Source organism: Lepisma saccharinum, chromosome 2 (genome assembly GCF_977018435.1).
Source record: "Lepisma saccharinum chromosome 2, izLepSacc3.1, whole genome shotgun sequence".
NCBI classification, from domain to species: domain Eukaryota; kingdom Metazoa; phylum Arthropoda; class Insecta; order Zygentoma; family Lepismatidae; genus Lepisma; species Lepisma saccharinum.
The window spans coordinates 200,098,548-200,119,095 of record NC_139230.1 but is presented as its reverse complement, the minus strand read 5'-3'; the positions used below and the strand labels follow the sequence as shown (position 1 = coordinate 200,119,095).

At 38.8% G+C, this 20,548-nt stretch overlaps 1 protein-coding gene across 2 annotated transcripts in view; it reads right to left on the bottom strand.

The window, feature by feature from the left end:
• Bet1 (blocked early in transport 1) overlaps positions 1 to 12,665 on the bottom strand; it is a 34,143-nt gene extending 21,478 nt beyond the window's left edge. The window contains exons 1-3 of one of the 2 annotated variants that reach the window (XM_083117867.1): positions 12,547 to 12,665; positions 4,994 to 5,111; positions 1,144 to 1,253 (exon numbers count right to left, since the gene is read on the bottom strand). In XM_083117867.1, coding sequence (XP_082973993.1) covers positions 1,144 to 1,253; positions 4,994 to 5,012 — 129 coding nt within the window. In that variant the 5' untranslated portion in view covers positions 5,013 to 5,111; positions 12,547 to 12,665. The remainder of the gene's footprint in view (positions 1 to 1,143; positions 1,254 to 4,993; positions 5,112 to 12,546) is intronic. The other variant, XM_083117868.1, reaches the window with a different exon arrangement.
• Between the last annotated feature and the right edge of the window lie 7,883 nt (positions 12,666 to 20,548).

The following is a 20,548-nucleotide window of genomic DNA, read 5'->3' as shown; positions in this document are numbered from 1 at the left end:
ACTGATAAAAAAGCATGTGAAAAGTAAGTTAGTTAAGTTTCCTGAGCCACCTTCAGTTTTCTGCACAAAAATGGAAGATTTTATCTTGCCAGATGAGTTAAAGGAGAAAGAGAAGGTCAGTGCCACCAGAAGGAGGGGAGGGAAGACAACAAAAATAGGTTACAGGATGGAGGGGAGGGTGAGAAACAGCCAGCTAGCTGTAAGGAACACCTGCAAGGAAAAACCAGTTTACCTAGGAGGAAATAAGGACACATTCTTTCCTTAGAAGTGTAGAGTGACTAGCCATGTGAGGTTGTGTTTTTGTATGTATATCTTAGTGTAGCTTGAGAAAGTTCTGGGAAACCAGAACGAAACGTCGCAGATAAAAATCAATAAAAACCACTAAAAATAACTGTGTTAGATTATTTTGGATGATCATCGCAGTTGAAGCTATGATGTGCCACTATGGTTTCCCCCACATGGGCTGGGCCCACCCTGTCTAAAATACCCCCTCTGTTCATAAACATCTACAAATTCCAGTATTTCTTTCCATGACCAAACCTAGCATATGTCTCAGTGTCAGACAAAAGTAACATAAATAAAGTGTTACTAGCAGGTACTAATCACTTCTTTGATTCCCCTTGGTGGTGGGAAGGAACCACGTTTTATTACATCGGGGTGGCATTTACTGTGAGTGCATCCATATCACTAACAAGTCCTTTGATATATCAGCAAAGACTGATGCAAAGTGGATCATGGTAGTATTGAGTTGAGTTTGTATTTAAAGACCACTTTATGCATATTATGGGTAATCGGGACATGACCTTCAATTTAAAGAGGGATCCAAACCACTATGTCTCTCCACCGGGTATCGAACCCAGGACCTCTTGATTACAAGGTGACAGCATTAAAACTACGCCATTGGGAGGCCCTAATCATGGTATTATTGTATCAGCTGTTATACAATGATATGTTAGGGAGTCCTGTCCACATTTGCAGTCATGATGCAAATCTCGATACAGATATGATAGTGTGATACCAGTCTGGACATACCTTTAGGTGTTCTGAAATACTACAAACATGATAATGACAAAAACATATCAACTATAATGTGACACTTAAACATTAGAAAACCTGTTAAGCCAAACCCTGAAAGATCCTTACAGATTTAAGTGTGTGAATCTTGTCCTTGAGCTCACTTGTCATTCTTTCATTCTCATCTTCCAAAGCATCAGTTCTACCATTTTGGTATGGAGAATATTCACCATACTGACCTGAAAAATATGTTATTTTAGCAAAACACACTTAATATATACACAATATTTTATCTTCAAATAAGCAAGTTTCACATAAATTGAAAATAAAACAAATTATAACAACAATGGATGTCTCAAATAATAATAATATATATATACTACATGTCAATTCTCATGAATAAAGATAAAAATATTATTTCATTCATGTTTAAAGAACTTATTTTCTTTGCCCAAAAAATAAGGGAAGAAACCCCTGAAGATGTTCACCTCCACCTGCATATATTCAAGGGTATGCTCTTGTTTCCCTAGTGATTTTTAATAAACCAGGGCATCCGTTTCTTTGAATGGCGGTTCCCTCGTTTTCACTTACTGCTTTATTTGTTGCTACATTTTAGATCATAGAGATACACAGTTATCCAGTTGTATCTATACATAAATTATATTAGATATATATTACATTGTGAATAGATACTTGTTAATGGATTTGACTTGTTCACTGGCACAATTATGCAACGATACAACACATTCAACACAATATGATACAATATAAGCTACAATAACATAACAAGCAGATAGTAATATGATCATGTAAGGCCTACTCTACTTGTTGACTTGTTCACACAGTACAGTTACAATTGTGATATAATCTTTATTGAATATATCAGTTCCAGTGCATTATCAAAACAAAATTTACTAAACTTTCACCACAGATTATTGAGTGTCTGATTTTGTGCCCAATGTTTTTATGATTGTTGGTAAAAATTAATGGATTAGTTACATGCTAGATGACAGCACGGTTTCTATCAGACAGTAAGTGTTATAATTTGAATTAGGTACACAGTGGTTCAGATTCCATTTTAAACTATAGGCCAATTCCCGATTGGCCTCTCTATGAATAAGGCCTCCCCGATGGCACAGTCTTCACCTTATAATCAAAGGGTCCCGTGTTCGATACCCGGTGGAGGCACATAGTGGTTCGGATCCCAGTTTAAACTATAGGTCCAGTCCTGATTAGCCTTACTGTGCATAAAGTGGACTTAAAACACCAAATCAATTAACAACCTCTATGAATAAAGGGGGCTTGCAAAAAATATCAAGAATATATGAAACAGAAATCTTTATTTTAGATGTCTTTAACCTGAAAACACACATTTATATAATAATAAGCATCCTACTCATTTTGTTACCAGTCTTGGTAGCCAGTAAATAGCGTAAATGGAACTCTATGTGCTTATCACATGTTGCCAAATGAAAATAGCTGGGCAGGCCTTGGTCCTCACAGGGCCAGTGCACCAAGGTGTCTTTTTACTTTCTTGCTAACACATATCTACAAAACATATCTTCTATTTATTTACTTGCATGCTGGTATATTTACTTGCATTAACCAGAACAACCAGGGTACCTATAGCTATAAATCAAAATCAGTGTAATCTTAAATACCAGTGTAAACAATTTTTGAAAAGTAAATTGTAAACAAAAAAAAAGGAAAGAAAGAAATTAGTACATAATAAACAGGGGAACCAAAATTCTGAGGGAATGATGTCCTGGTTTATTGTTTAAAGGCACCAGGACATAAGCACACACCCCTGAATGTATACGGGTTTCTTCAGGGGGTTCCCTCCTTTATTTCTTGTTATTGAGTAATCAAGTAGCACCCATGGAGGAGTGGTCAGAGTAACAATGTTCTATGGACCAGGGGCACCATGTTTGAACCCTGGGTAAGAGAATGATTTGTCATGAAATAACCTAAACAAAAAGGTGCATAGTAATAAGGCATATGTCCCGCACTGTGGCTGTACGGTCTAAGGCATCATGCTTTGGGCACTGGCTACGGGATGCATGCAGGTTTGAGTCTCCTGGGAGAAGCGTAACAGCTTTTCTCCTGAGATTTTGGCCTGTGTATGGGAATGATGGCCACCCAACATCGTGAAGAAGTTGGCGAGCTACCAATGAATATTGTAACCTGGTCACGGAAACCTACAACAACTGACCACACGTCACCCCGTAACATGTTGGATGATCTCCCACTTTGCCAGGTGGGAGTGAGGCTGGCAGTCAGTAGGTAGGCTCTGGCTCTCAGGACTGTAATGAGGCATATGTTGTGGTACACACTTCAGAAGCCGAAGACATTACTGGTGCAAGAGTGGGATACCCTTCTGCAAAATCAACTTGATATTCTTCTGCTGATTACGCCAACACACACTGAATGCGGTAATCATACAGCATATTTGTTACAGCAAGAAGTGTGCTTACTACTTAGCTCCATGCTAACCATCTACCCTCCAACCCCTGTGGCTAAGCTGTTGGTGTTTTCTCTCAATTATTATATGTTTTCATATACTTTGTATTGAAAGCAATGTTGTAGTTGTACAAAGCTTACAAATTATATTATCCTTAATTTTTCAGCACAGCCATAAATGACCAGATTCAAAGAAAGTATAACTGACACTCCACTCAATGAAATAACTGAGCTATCAGTTTCATGGAAGAAATATTCATGTTTGCTGGCATGACATAATGAAATAAATAACACCGGAATATAACACAAATTACCAGAATATATGTACAAAATTATACTATTTGTAATTTTATTTTTTTAACTTGGTGTTCAAACTAATACATCTATCCCTAATAATTAAGCATACAATGGAAAGCAAATATAACTGCAACAACAACTGTGAAGTTGTACGATTTCTTTTTTCATTAATTATGTAATATGAAGAATTTTATGTATTAAATCAAGGCTTGCAATAAATGAGATAAATTCACAAGGAACCAGACCCAATCATTTATCTGATACCTGAGGAATTTGTGCAGTAAGATAGTTCTTGTGACCTAATAACTGTAATCACAAGAAGAAGAAAAAACACATGTAGTTCTCTATAAAACAATACACATGTGATTTAAATAATTTGAAATTTGAACATGAACACGAAAAAAATATATAAATGCCTACACACTGTTACTCCAAGAGATAATCTAGAACAATTCCCTACAAGTGAAAATATGTAAAATCATGTTTTATCAGTTTCTCAATACTGCATCTGGAAAAGAGCATGTCAGCTACTTTCATCTCATTCTCGTCAACTTCCCCAGTGGCAATGGTGAAAAACCAAGTAAATTAAAAAAATCTCTTTCCCTTCATGTAGTATTACTTTTCTATTTATGAAGAAAATACCGTCCGTGAAATTGAAACATTCCTAAAAAAATCAATTTTCTTTCATTCATATCCCTTTCCATATTGTCAGCTCTGTTATGTTAAAAACATGGGATGAGCTCAAATACTTTAGTTTTAAGTCCACATAAAAATAAAATTCTGGATCCCACTTTAAACTGTAGGTTCAGTCCCAATTAGCCTTTCTGTGCATAAAGTGGACTTGAAGCAAAAACTCAAACAAAACCTGCTATTTCAAGACTTCAATAAGCACTCCACTGTGAATTACGATAACAAATATAATAATAATATGACAAATTATTTGGTGGGCTCGGGCCATATATGTTAATCTAAAGCAGAAACTTATCATGGCATTAAGGAATATGACAACAAGGAGTTAACATCTATTAATATCCTCACCTGTAAGTCCTAAACATGAAAAAAAAGACAGGGATTTATAGCTATAGCAACAAGAACACTGAGTTGTATATATGTGCCGGTTACATTACCATTGCAAATTAAACTTTCATCTGTGTATTTTGCTGTAAACGAGTGTCATTTACTTATCACATTAGAATTCATTAAAAAGTCTTATGCACTATACCTGTGTGGGACCTCCTCATTGTTAAAATTGCAAAATACTCCTAGCTTCTGTGATCCAGAATGTTGTTGCTTCGTCACAAGGAAAACATGATGTGTTGCAATACTAGTAGCCAATTTGCCTGTAAAGAAAATTTATTCAAGTAAGATTAATTGCGTAAAGTTTTACAACTGCAGTAAAATTTTACCATATCTAAAAATCTACTCAATAGAACTTAAGATTACAATAAGTTATTTTTTTTCCCATTCTTCAAAAATATAAGGGTATTAGGGCCTCCCTGATGGCATAGTGGCAACGTTGTAATCAAGGGGTCCTGGGTTCAATACCCGGTGGAGGCACACACTGGTTTGGATCCTACTTTAAACTGTATGACCCATCTCGATTAGCTTATCTGTGCATAAAATGAACTTAAAGCAATAAATCAGTCAATTATAAGAGTATCATCACCATGACAAAAAATTTCAAATATAGATATGTAAGAAAAACGGGTAGAAATTTATGGGGAAAATGCAGGCTCAACCAGGACATTTGAACCTGGGTCTCTACCATGCCATGGTTCTACCAATTGAACTACTGAGCCAGCTGAGGTTTTGCTGAATTTTTCCCTTCCACTGGTTTACTTGCCACTGCCAGAAGTTTAAGCAAAACACCAGAGACCCAGGTTTGAGACCTGGTGAAGCTTGGATCTTTATTTTCTTTTTCATACAGGGCCGCAGTTAGGAAATGCAAGGCCCTGTGGAACTATATGCATGAGAAAACAATTTCCATATCTCATAAAGTGCACACTAAAACCAGCATGGTGCCGTGAACCACCCACAAAATTGGACAATATGCTTATATGCATCCAAGCTCTACAGATTTGTTGTTGCCACTAACATTTATATTTTCTTGAGACAACATGATGTTAATACTGAATGGAAATGGGGATCATGCTAGCAGAGAAATCAACAGGCTGAAACAAACCTTTGAGATGAACATTTTTGCACAATACAGGCACTGATGAATGTTATTAACAGCTAGAATTTTTTTTAGAAAGCACCTTTCTGACTTTAACAGTGTATCTTTTGGTACCCTTGACCCTCTTGAGAAAGTGAAATATTTTACATGGTTTATGAAGATTATGTTGGTTATGACCAATTTCCATTGTTTTTAGCTCACGAAGGTGTGCTCCCAACATGATATTCCACAACAGCACCTATAATTTTATGTTGTTAGGTTAGGAGCTGATAGCAATTTCTGACGTGTTTCACCACTATTTTAGTGTGCATACAAACAGTTTTTACTAATAAACAGAGGTGAAAGTACTCCAAGTACTTACGCGCGCCCACTCTTTGGGATCAAATATCTCTGTTATTTGTGTCACTTATGTAAAACATCGAAATATGTTGATTAAAAAAATTCAACAAAATTCTCGAGGGGGTACAGTGGGTGAAAAGCCCCCATCTTTTTTCCCTACCTATTTTTAGACTGAACCAAGGTCACGTTCCGTAAACATATACAGACATGCGAGGTCCCTCATAGGGTGAGGACCTGTGTGATGGCACTTGTCGCACACCCTTAATGGCAGTTCTGCCTGAGTATGGCAAATCACAAGGTAAGAACAGGGTTCAAGTTTGGTATTCTATCTTTAGGTGCCATTTGGCAATTAATGTAACATTTAGCAATCAAAGCTCAAAATACTGTTGGTAACAATGGATTCAATGCCAAAAAGTCAAACATAATTAAAAGCAAATATCAACGGCTCCTTTATGACAACAAAGAAGAATATACTTAATACAAGTGATGCTCTCTGCACTGCCTCCTGGTGTGGAGAGTTTCTCAAGCAGCAGAAGGTAGGAGAAAATGTTTGTTTTATACTCTGATAGGCTAATCGGCACCAAACATACACTTTAACTTCTGCAACAACGTGTCTCCACTAAGATTCAAACAATATGAGAGCATTAACCATACTATGGCCATACTTAATTTCAAAAAGATGTGAGCAACTGTTTAGATATTACCAGTTTCGATGTACACCCAGTGCTAAAAGAAACAGTAGACGAATTGTCCACCATTCTTTTCATTTGATCTATATTACACAATTCAATGATGATTAATTGAAAAAATGATGTTAATAAGCAGAGGGCAACGCCTCCTTCGAACCATCAAAGTTTCATTCCTTAAAACATAGAATGTAGAATAAAAAACTAATGAAAATAGAGGTGGACAATTTGCCTACCATTATATCAACCCTTGCCAACCTCATTTCACCCTGCTACATTTCAGCAATCCTTGTTGACAAATATCCCAGCCAATGAATATTTGACGTGATATTTGAGTACAATGAAATATATAGTGAAGAATTCTACACAGGATTATATTATATCACTGCAGCATATAAGATAAACTCGTACCTGAAAGAAGTTTGAAGGAATTTATTATAGAGGAACTGCAAGGTCATCATTATCATCGCTCGTTTCTGTTTTCTGGCATGTTTCCCAGGAGATTTGAATAGGGGGTCACCGATTTCTGTGGTAGATACTTTACCCTGTTTAATATTACGCAACACAGTAAAAACAAATACAACGCAAGCTTTAGCCATAAGTTCTCGACACTGAGAAAACACTGTTTCAGCACGCACTTCTTCCGATGCCAATTCATTGAAGTAAGAATGTACTTTAAAAGTAAGATGTCTGTCTTGTGAACGTAATATTTTACCTTTAAAAGTAAGATTTCTGTCTTGTGAACGTAATATTTTACCCTCGGTGCCTGTACTACTGGTACTACGTTTCGGGAGCACTGTTATTAATTTGATTTAATTTGTTTTACTTTGATTTTCTGTCACTTTGGCTAATTGCGAAGATGGGAATGAGTGATGATATAATGAAATTGATGAATGGACAGTCATAAACATCCATGTCCAGGCTGGGATTCGAACCTGGGACCCCTGGCATCGTATCGCGATGTGCTAACAACTGACTGCACCATAGGGGCCGGGGCGACATTATTTAATAACAAGGGCGTTACCCCCACACCCCCTACATACGCCTTCGTGGCATGGTGCTAAGCACAGGGGAGTACTTTACATTTTACACGGAACACAAACTATTGCACAACTATCCAACATAATGGCTGTATTACACAGCGCACTACGATGCCATGGTTCTCGGGTTCGAATCCCGGCCCAGGCATAGGTGTTTGTATGTTTACCTTCATCAATTTCATCATATCACCACCCATCCTCATCTTCGCGATTAGCCAAAAGTGGCAGAAAAGCGAAGTAAAATAAATCAAATCAATCAATCAATAAGGGCTGTATTAAATCCTCTCACAACTGTTCTTCATTGCGTACGAGTATAATTATCTTACACCGCCTTTGTTACTAAAATGCTGAACTCAAAGTGACTTAACTGACTCGCAATGTTCGTGAACGCACACAACAATGAAGGGGCATTGTGTATATTCAGCCAAATTTGACACCCATAGCTTTACCAAGACACAACTGAGCGGGGTCAACACGGTGGCAACAAAAAAACAAAAAAAAAACAGACAGAACACGGATGAAAAACGAAAGGGTCATTGTGTGTGTGTGTATGTAGAAACGTGTTGTTCCCCGTGTTTCTTCAAGAAGTGATAACTCCGGCTGTACGTGACGGAAATTCATGGGACTTGGATGGCCATGTTCAAAATGTCGTGCTCCATCTTGTGATTAACCTTAAAGTGGCGAGTTTTATGCAAACGTTTTGCATGCAAGAAAAAATACAGAACACGGCGTTTAATTTGCACGCCGCAGTCCCCTAACTGTACAATGTTGCACTCCTGCCATTGGCTGGTCGCCAAGGACACGCTCTAAGTAGCTCCGCCCGATATCGCTTCTAAAAATGTGCATCGTATAACCTCGTGTGAATGGTTCGTGGGGCTACCCATGGATGGTTTTTGGGGCTACCCGTGGATGGCTTTTGGGGCTAACGTCATTGGTTTGTGGGGCTACCCGTGGATGTTTTTGGGGCTAACGAACAATGTTTCATCAAAATGTACAATTTCCAGTCGTGACCCCCGGTTTTTTACAGCAGATTTGTGATTAGGAGGTCAAAATTAGTTAGTATATCGAAAATTAACAAAATTGAAGATTTTCTCTATATTGTTAATTCGGTAACACTTTACTATACCGGAGACGGATTTCTTCAAATTTAGAGGAGAAAGTACTTACGCAAATCATTTTCTGTAGCGTTGTTGATGTTTGGGAATGTAGTTTTGATCCATTTTAATGCGAATGCATGTGGTTTTCTACGAAAATCTATTTCTGACACGCTATTGCTGCTGCCGCCATTTGCTTTCTGCACGAGAGCACAATACGCGCTATTGCTGCTGCTACAACATGATGTGTCGAGGATGCATCTTGAAGTTGTTGCCGGGTGTGGAAGATGCCATGGAATTTGTAATTCCGATGTTGTCTGTATATGCTAAATTGAACGAAAGGAGTGCTAATGGAACCTAACCTAGTAGGCATACCTCATCCCCGCGATGGTTCGTGGGGCTATCGTATGTAAGAAATAGACATTATTTTCATTAGAAATCCATTATTTCACCTAAAGAAATGTTCTGCAACGCAGAATAGTACGTTATCAATGTAAAAAATTGCAAAATAAATCATTGATAGGTGTTTCCAGTATAGTAAAGTAGTACCGTTAATTCTTACCGCATTATTAATGGTGAAAAGGAACAAATCCTAGATAATGTGGAAGTGTGACTGTTTGGCTTCATGCTGAATATGGATAATTAAAATTTCGGTAACCACCAAACGTCTCTAATTCCCTTATTTTCGTATTTTTCACATTGATACTTACATATTCTGCATTCGTAAGGATTCTTCTATTTCGCGTTTCGTTTTTTGCAGGCAAATAATCTCAATTTTCGAAATATGGAGTATTTTTATTTTCTTCGCTTTTGCTTGCGTTACACGCCATATGGCGGAGAAATCTTGACTAGCGTAGTCCATGATCAGTGGTTATGCAGTGTTGCGACCTTCTTGATAGCAAAATATCTAGGTACTAGTATGGAGAATACGTAAGTATGAATGTGGAAAATACGAAAATAAGGGAATTAGAGACATTTGGTGGTTACTGAAATTTTAATGATAACAACATAGGCCTTTAGCCTAAAAATAAACTTCAGTCTGCTGACGTCAGAACGCAAGATAGCAAGAGTGTTGTGCGATAAGTGATTGAAATAAAACAAAGCAACTGAAACCATTGGCGCGTGGATAGGTTAGTAGGGCCACGCAAAGGTTTCAATAGTGAAAAAGATAGCCCCACGAACCATTGGCGCTAGCCCCACGAACCATTGGGGCGTGGATAGGTTAGTAGGGCCGCGCAAAGGTTTCAATAGTGAAAAAGATAGCCCCACGAACCATTGGCACGTGGATAGGTTAGTAGGGCCACGCAAAGGTTTCAATAGTTAAAAATATAGCCCCACAAACCACTGGCGCGTGGATAGGTTAGTAGGGCCACGCAAAGGTTTCAATAGTTAAAAATATAGCCCCACGAACCATTGGCGCTAGCCCCACAAACCACTGGCACGTGGATAGGTTAGTAGGGCCACGCAAAGGTTTCAATAGTTAAAAATATAGCCCCACGAACCATTGGCGCTAGCCCCACGAACCATTGGCGCTAGCCCCACAAACCACTGGCGCGTGGATAGGTTAGTAGGGCCACGCAAAGGTTTCAATAGTGAAAAAGATAGCCCCACGAACCATTGGCGCGTGGATAGGTTAGTAGGGCCACGCAAAGGTTTCAATAGTGAAAAAGATAGCCCCACGAACCATTGGCGCGTGGATAGGTTAGTAGGGCCACGCAAAGGTTTCAATAGTGAAAAATTGGTTTCGAAAAAAATATTCGTAGCACCACACACCATTCTCGGATAGCCCCACGAACCATTGGCACTAGCCCCACGAACGATTCACGGATAGCACCACGAACCATTCATAAATAGCCCCACAAACCATTCACGGATAGCCCCACGAACCATTCATGGATAGCCCCATGAACCATTCACAGATAGCCCCACGAACCATTCACGGATAGCCCCACGAACCATACATAAATAGCCCACGAACCATTCATAAATAGCCTTAGAGATACTGGGCGAAAGGGGGGGGGGGGTTATCACCACCATCAACCTCACATTCAGCACGCCACTGATCCTGTGCACGCCATGTTGTCGCAAGTTCGTAATCAGAAATGATGAACAGTAATTCACGTTTATTTACGTTCTAGAACTGTTACACAGTTACAAAAACACGCATTTGGAAACACTGACCGGTTGTTACGTCATGAAACGCTCGCAAATATTTGGTTCACGTAGTAGACGGACATCAAGGGAACAGCTTTCATGCATCGGAGCGACATTAATGTCGAAAATTACATGATTTATCGGCAAAAAAATTTAAACGAGTTGAAAGCAAACTTCCAAGACCTTCCTAAAGTATAAATAAACCCATTTCGGTAAGTACTTTCTCCTGTAAAATTGAAGAAATACGTTTTGGTGATACGAAAATGTTACCTATGGATATAAGCATTTATCATTTCCCAAACAACAAATACTGAGGCCATTTACCCACCGTACCCCCTCGAGAATTACACTGAAATTTATATTAATCGACAGATTTTGATGTTCTGCGTAATATTAAATTAGTTCAGTGTGCGGAAAACACAAATAACGGAGATATTCGATCACAATGTCGTTTTGAGTGGTAAATTCACTTGCGCGAAGCCTTCAGGCCGTTCTTCTTCACGGTAAAAGTACCATGCTAAGGTGACGGACATACTATATTTCACAATAACACATTTCCGCGAGCTAAAATAAACTGAAAACGTTCATAAACAACAAAATATTTCTCCTCCTCTAGGGGGTACAGAGGGTCAAGGGTACCCAAATACCGTTCCCAGTAAGAGTCAAGTCAAAAAAAAGTAAAGTCTACCCCTGTGCTTATCGCCACGCCATGAAGGCGTATAGGGGGTGTGGGTGTAACGGTCGTGAGTGGGGGTGATGTGATCAGCACCACGTCCCTGACAGCCTTTATCCCCCAGGGTTTCCCCCAGGTACCAATGTTATTCGACGCTGGGTGGGCGCCGGGGCCGCTTCCAACGAGACAGTTCATAAATGCAATAACATAAAAAATCTAATACGATTCGGAATTATTAAATACAACAAATAAATTCCTGGGAACGTTCATGAATCGTCCTTATTGTTACATGTATATTGAGCAACGTTAAATGTGTCCCATATTGTAACATACTTGGCCAACCTCTCCACTGGCGGCGAGCCTTCAAGAGACTCATTTAAAAGTTCAAGTGAGTTTTAATAGTATAATTAGAATGTTCATTCTGACAGTAAATGTGACGATTATCGAATTATCGTCTTCTAATTCATGAGTAGACAAATGAAAGCATCATCTACAAAACTTGATACGTGGTTAATTTGAAAATAGGCTTACGTTAAAAAAATGAAAGGAGCATTCTAATAGCTAAGTTACAATAAATTTAAATGTGAATATAATAAAATATAAAACTACTCACAAGAATATTATTCATACTTTCATGAATGACTTACGTCAACAAATATTTCCTATTTTCATTATTTATCAATCAAAAACAACAGTAACGTCACAGACATTAACTTCATCGTACGTGTTGCCAGTGCCTGCAATAATGATAAAATTGACGTAAAGTTTTTGTATACATCATATTTGAAACAAGTAAAACCTCGTATTTTCTATTTCTTCGTGTAATTTGTTTTTATTCTTTCTATCGAAAGTGAAAATTATTATTATATTTATTATTATTATTCTTTATTTCTTCACCCTGAACAACACTTCTCGAATTGGAAAATATCAAAACAAAGATGACGATTTGTTGATCAAATGGATGCGTCCAGCTCAACGTTGGGGCAAAGCGAGATAGAGTCCAGCACAGATAATTCTGCCGTGCGATGCGCGAAACAACTAAAGAAGCAGTGTTGCTAATGGAGCAGATAGAAAAATCGCTGCAGTGCGCCGATGCACAGCTGTTACGTACAACAATAAAATTAGAGAATTCAGGTCTATCTAACGTTGAGTTTTAAACGTCATGCATTATACCAGGACTAGGATTAATATGTACTAACAAGTGGCTTTGTATGTAGCTACATACATATGGACTAAAAATTTGCAAAATATAAACTAACACATAAGTAAAATTACCAAAAATGCTGCAAAGAAGACTTCTTCATACGATTCCTTATTTGAGTGATTTCAAACAAAATAAAAAAAGATATATATTATTTTTCATTGCATTAATGCACTGGTGGCGTTCTAACTTTTCACTCCCAAAACCCGTATACACTGGTATGGAACTGCAACGGCAAATAATAACATGTCAACGTGTTAAACCGCTACAATTGCACCATAATACTCCTCCTGAAGCAGTATTATTATTTCCTCTCTGAGATCGGCGACAGTCGGTTGCCTTTGTTGTACATTTACAAAGGATGCCGGCTTCCACAACAATAACAAGTACATATACTGCCACTAGACGATAAGCTGCGCGGCTTTTTCTTTTGTTATGAACCAGGGCAGGCGCTAGTCATTTTGCCTCCCTGGGAGGTGGCGGCAGATGCCGCTCTATTTCGACCCCCCCCCCCGGTCATTACGCAGCAACGGAAAATTGAAAATCAAAATATTCCTAACTAAAACATCAAAATATAAAATAAATAATGAGACTTCTTATGCTATTTCAATACTATTCAGCGCAAAAGAATATCTCGCTCGATCACAGTTTTCAATAGGCTTATTTTTTTCTTCTCTTCAAATTTTGCCGCTCTGGGCGATGGGACGGTTCGCCCTCCCCTTCCGCCGGCCCTGCTATGAACTTGGTCACCCATCAAAGCATGGCAATTTTAACACAGAAAACAATATGTATCGCATTAAGCAGCAAAAATGACAGCCTCCTCTATGCAATTTCTACAAGAACACGTGCCGGAGCCAGAGTTGAAATGATGTTGGAGCCACATAATTTATTTATTTTGAATAATTCCAAAATTATGAAATATGAACAATTTGTTGCTGCTGTTCGCTGCTCTCTTGCCAAAATGCTTTATTGGGATGCTAACACCATGACTGGCTTCCTCCTTCATGAACTCGTGCACGTTGCTTAGAATTTCCCGAGCTTGGCTATGGAAGGTTTTTGATTTCAACTTCGACAGAACTGGAGGCATTATGGAATTTAACGTTCATTAGCAAACACACACTTTTACATACACACACGCAATACACGCACACAACGTCAAACCGGTCAAATACTTAGTATAAAATAAAAATATGGTGCTTCCAATCCAACAAAACTCACAGCCACTTTACCTGCCTTTTCCCCTTCCGTGACAGAAATAGTGCTTCATTATTACAGTTGGCAACACTAGTTACTAGCTAGCCAATGAACATGCACTGCATAAAAGAAGCAAGCACTACGCCGTGCTATATTGCCACATTAGCGTCCCTACCGAACGGGGGGAACCGCGAGCTGGAGCGCTATTCAATTGTTTTCAATGATGTTTGCGCGAGTGTGTCCAGGAATGGAATGACAATGTGGCAACAATAGCGAAGGTTTTCGAGCAGGGTAGAACACATGATGCTAAGAGAGAGGGAGACGAAACGAAAATTCGTTTCTACGCAACGGCAAATTTACGTGTGTGGCACTCTACTACAAATATATAATGGTACAACGACGCACGTTTACCACGAACCATTCACACGAGGTTATACGATGCACATTTTTAGAAGCGATATCGGGCGGAGCTACTGAGAGCGTGTCCTTGGCGACCAGCCAATGGCAGGAGTGTAACGTTGTACCACACACACACAATGACCCTTTCGTTTTTCATCCGTGTTCTGTCTGGTTTTTTTTCGTTGCCACCGTGTTGACCCCGCTCAGTTGTGTCTTGGTAAAGCTATGGGTGTCAAATTTGGCTGAATATACACAATGCCCCTTCATTGTTGTGCGCGTTCACGAACATTGCGAGTCAGTTAAGTCACTTTGAGCTTTGAGTTCAGCGTTTTAGTAACAAGGGTGGTGTAAGATAATTATACTCGTACGCCACGATGAACAGTTGTGAGAGGATTTAATACAGCCCTTATTGATTGATTGGATTTATTTTACTTCGCTTTTCTGCCTCTTTTGGCTAATCGCGAAGATGAGGATGGGTGGTGATATGATGAAATTGATGAAGGTAAACATACACACACCTATGCCTGGGCCGGGATTCGGCCTCTATGGTGCAGTCAGTGGTTAGCACATCGCGATACGATGCCAGGGGTCCCGGGTTCGAATCCCGGCCTGGACATGGATGTTTATGAATGTCCATTCATCAATTTCATTATATCATCACTCATTCCCATCTTCGCAATTAGCCAAAGTGACAGAAAAGCAAAGTAAAACAAATTAAATCAAATTAATAACATTGCTCTCGAAACGAAGTACCAGTAGTACAGGCACCGAGGGTAAAATATTACGTTCACAAGACAGAAATCTTACTTTTAAAGTACAATCTTACTTCAATGAATTGGCGTCGGAAGAAGTGCGTGCTGAAACAGTGTTTTCTCAGAGTCGAGAACTTACGGCTAAAGCTTGCGTTGTATTTGTTTTTACTGTGTTGCGTAATATAAAACAAGGTAAAGTATCTACCACAGAAATCGGTGACCCCCTATTCAAATCTCCTGGGAAACATGCCAGAAAACAGAAAGAGCGATGATGATGATGACCTTGCAGTTCCTCTATAATAAATTCCTTCAAACTTCTTTCAGGTACGAGTTTATCTTATATGCTGCAGTGATATGATATAATCCTGTGTAGAATTCTTCACTATATATTTCATTGTACTCAAATATCACGTGCATGCATTATATATAGAAAATTTAATATTGGACACAACGAATTCTCTGCGTTCCCCTACCGCTAGCAGTTGGCTTGACAACAGCGCAAGAGCGCTGGCAGCGTATTGGCTGAACTCATGTTACTTCTAAAAGCGTACGCCGTATAGTATCTGCTTCCACGTTCTTTTTCTGCTGGAACCTCAAAAGCAGAGTTGGCAAAATTTGTGTTTTTTTAAAAAAGAACAAAACAAACTGGTTTTTTGTTTAAAACATGTTTTTTTGTTTTAAACATGAGTTTAAACAAACATGTTTTAAACAAAACGAATTCAACCTTTTCCCAGTAAATTATAGTTAAAGTCGTTAAAGAAAAAAAATACTCATTTTTATGAGTACAGTGGCGACAAGGACAGTTTATTTACCTTTGGAGATAAGGTTTACCATACTGCAGGGTAGGGGTGTGCGGGACAGAATTTTTTGGGTCGGGACGGGAAATTCTTTAAATCCCGACATTCTGGACGGGAAAAATTCTCTATTTCCCGAAAAAGTCGGAAAATTTTCGGGACTGGATGTGTTCGAAATTTCCCAAAGCTTTTGAAATCTCGAATTCTACCCGTGCTTGTTTTTGCACTTCTGGTACAAAACCTAACAATTTCCGATACGTTCCAGACATTTACAATGCAGAGAACGTCTACAATTGACGACGTTTTAAAATGACCATTCGGAATTTCCAGACTGCTTGGGATCCCTGAAAGTCGTGAAGTCATTTCCGGAAGTCGGGATCGGGAAGGAAATTTTCTTTCCCGATCCCGGTCCCGACTTTTCCGGATCCCGCACACCTCTACTGCAGGGACTAAAGTTGTGGGTAATAGCCCCACTTTTTCCGCCACTACTGAAGTAGGTTATGATTTATATTCATCTAAATTTCAAGAAACTAAGTATTATAGAATTACTATCCTCGTCCTGAAAAAAATCACTGTGAAATATTTCATACTGCCTGAACAGTTTATATAGCAGAAAACAACCTGCAGTGTCATAATAGATTCTCCAGATCAATTTATCTTTCAAAGTACAAAATTATGTTACCAAAAGTAAGCATCTGCGCTTCATTCAGTTATACAGACCAATGAATCGTATCGCAAAAGAAAAAAATATTACGTCATGATCAAAATCACGAATTGTGTATTCAGATATTAGTTTCAATTTCCAGCTTCCACCAGTCTCAAACTTACAGGACGACACGAAACGAGAAACTGAGAGGTTTCGATTTCTACAGTAAAGCACGGGGCTTTCTTGTCGCACAACAATTTTGCTACCTTGTGCATACATAGCAAGCCTGCCTAACCTAACAACATAGGCATTTAGCCTAAAATTAAAAAGCTTTCTCCCGTGACGTCAGAACATAAGGTTACTCAAGTGTTGTGCGATAAGTGAGACCTGTAAAGCACCATTAATGGCAGTGTCTGCTGCCACGTTCTTTTTCTGCTGGAACCTCAAAAAAGATGCGCGTGGCAGTAGACTCGGTCTTTGTTTTATCATGATTTCATCATGCTATGTATGCAATTACGTCTGTAACACATACTGTGAAGTTGTAGCGATTACTTTCACAAAAATGTTTTAAGATTAGGTCCCTCAGCATTCTTCTAATAATGAACCTAAATGCTCTCGTAGTTAGGTTAAGTTCTGTTAGCATTAAAATAATATCGCTAAATGTTTTCTAAAGATAAAGGTTCTAAATTACCTGTACATTCATTCCCACTAATCATAAACTTGCATTTCTCTCGTCTTAATCTGTTCTTAAGATTTGTAACATCATCTTAGCAGACGAATTACGTGGCAGCAGCAAATTTGACGCTTATTCTTACTGCTGATACGTGCGTGGCAGCAGACTCGGCCCGGATTAATTGACACAGATTCAATGAAAAACAGGGTTGCCTAACAAAAAAATTATCACAGACTACAAAATATATATAACCAAAATGTGTTTTAAACACTTGTAAAAAAACATGTTTAAAACACATTGATTGATTTAGTTTATTTTACTTCGCGTTTTGTGCCTCTTGGCTAATTTGCGAAGATGAGGATGAGTGATGAAAGGATGAAATTGATGAATGGACATTCACAAACAACCAAGCCCAACCAGGATTCGAACCCGGGACCCTTGGCGTCGCAGCGCGATGTGCTAACCGCTCGGCCACAGGGTCGGGCTTAAAACACATTGTTTTAAACGTTTAAAACATTTGTAAAAAAACAAAGCCGTGTGTTTTAAACGTTTAAAACAAAGTGTTTTAAACACTTTTGTTTTAAACATGCCAACCCTGCTCAAAAGAGATGCGCGTGGCAGCAAACTCGGTCTTTGTTTTATCGTGAGTTCATCATGCTATGTTTGCAATTACGTCTGTAACACATACTGTGAAGTTGTAGCGATTACTTTTACGTAAATGTTTTAAGATTAGGTCCCTTAGCATTCTTCTAATAATAAACCTAAATGCTCTCGTAGTTAGGTTGCTTTCTAAAGAAAAAGGCTCTAAATTACCTGTACATTCATTCCCACTATACGACGCACGCTTTTAGAAGCGATATCGGGCGGAGCCACGCAGAGGGTGTGCGTGGCGATCAGCCAATGGCAGGAGTGCAACGTTGTACGGTTAGGAGACTGCGGCGCGGAAGTTAAAAGCCGTGTTCTGTATTTTTCTTACGCGCAAGAAGTTTTCATAAAACTCGCCACTTTAAGGTTCATCATAATATGGAGAAAAACATTTTGAACCTGACTGTCCAAGTCCCATGAATTTCCATCGCCTACAGCCGGAGTTATCGTTCCTTGAAGAAACAAGGGAAACATCACCTTTCATTTCCTTCCACCTGTTTTTTTTTCCCCCACCGTGTTGACGCAGCTGAGTTGTTGTGCCTAGAGAAAACTGTGGGTGTTAAATTCGTCTCGATATAAACAATGTCCCTTCATTGTTCTGGGCGTTCTCGAACATTGAAAGTCTGGGTCACTTTGAGTTCAGCGTTTTCGTAGCAAGGCCGGTTTAAAATTATTCGCTTATCGTTCACTCGTGCGTCACAAACAACAGTTTGTGAAAATATTAAATACAGCCCTTTCGTGCAATAGTGTGTGTTCCGTGTGTTCTTTTTATTTTAAATAATGTCACTCTCGAAACCTGGCACCAGTAGTACAGGTACCAAGGGGACAATAATACATTCACAAGGGAGAAATATTATTTTTAAAGTGTATTCGTACTTCAAGGAATTGGCGTCGGAAGAAGTGCGTGCTGAACCAGTGTTTTCACATAGTAGAGAACTTACGGCTAAAGCGTGTGGTGTAAGTGTTCATACTGTGTCGCGTATTGTAAAAGAGGGTAAAACATCTACCACAGAAATCGGTGAACCCCTATTTAAATCTCCTGGGAAACATGCCAGAAAACAGAAAAGTGTTACTAGCTTAGATCATTGTGCGTCATGAGGGAAAGAATTAATTACACTGGTTTCTCTACTTCTAAGGGGTTAATACTAAAACGGTTGGGCTTCAAATATAAAAAACCAACCATTGGCGTAAATTTTTATTCGAAAATGGTGATATAGTTGCGCGAGAATTAAATTTTTAAGAACAATGCACATCCTGACAGCGGCTGGTGATAATCTTTGCACGTCGAATAGCTTCAGAAAGAGGATTTTGACAAGGAAGTGGCTCGAGACAGCATAGTGCAAAATCTAATCATTAACTTCCAGGAGAGTGACTCGGAAATTAGTGAAATCAGTGACACGGAGACCGAGGAAGACGAGGAGAGCTTCTTTCAGGTATGGGTTTCTCGTATATGCTACAGTGATATGATATTATAATCCTAATCCTGTGTAGAAATATTCACTATATTTTTTCACTGTACTCATAGTCATATATACTGTGCATGCATTATCAAAATAATGGACACATCGCGAATTTTCTGTCCTCCCCTTGCGCTAGCAGTTAGTTTGGCAACAGCGCAGTAGCACTGGCTGGGTATTGGCCGAACTCATGTTCCTTCTAAAAGCGTACGCCGTATAATCATAAACTTGCATTTTTCTCGTCTTCATCTGTTTATTAAGATTGGTAACATCCTTTTAGCAGACGAATTACGTGGCAGGAGCAATTTGACGCGTATTCTTACTGCTGACATGTGCGTGGCAGCAGATTCGGCCATATATAATAGTATATATTATTATTGATTTATATAATAGTATATATTATTATTGATTTATATAATAGTATATATTATTATTGATTTAGACGACAAACTCTTAACCACCCAGGTGAAGAAGATGGAACTTCGGTGAAAGGAACATTTGAAAGACACTACATCGCGCTCCAACGTAAAGGTAAAGCTTAGGGCTATGCTTAGGGCAACCAAATAACGAACGAAATTCTGGCGCATTTCGATCTTCACCCTCACAGTTATGGCCTATGGGTGTCTCTTATCGCACAACTCTTCCATTGTTACGCTAAATGCCTAAGTTGTTACGTTAGGTTTAGTTCTCTTAGCATAAAAAAATACATTTTCTGTGTATTTATGCCAAGGGAACCAAAACTACAGATTTAACCTAACAACAAACATCGTTATACCGGTTATACCTCGTATGATGTCAGAATACGATGTTGGTCTATCGTAGTGCAATAAAAAGAGATCCCACTCTTATCACCT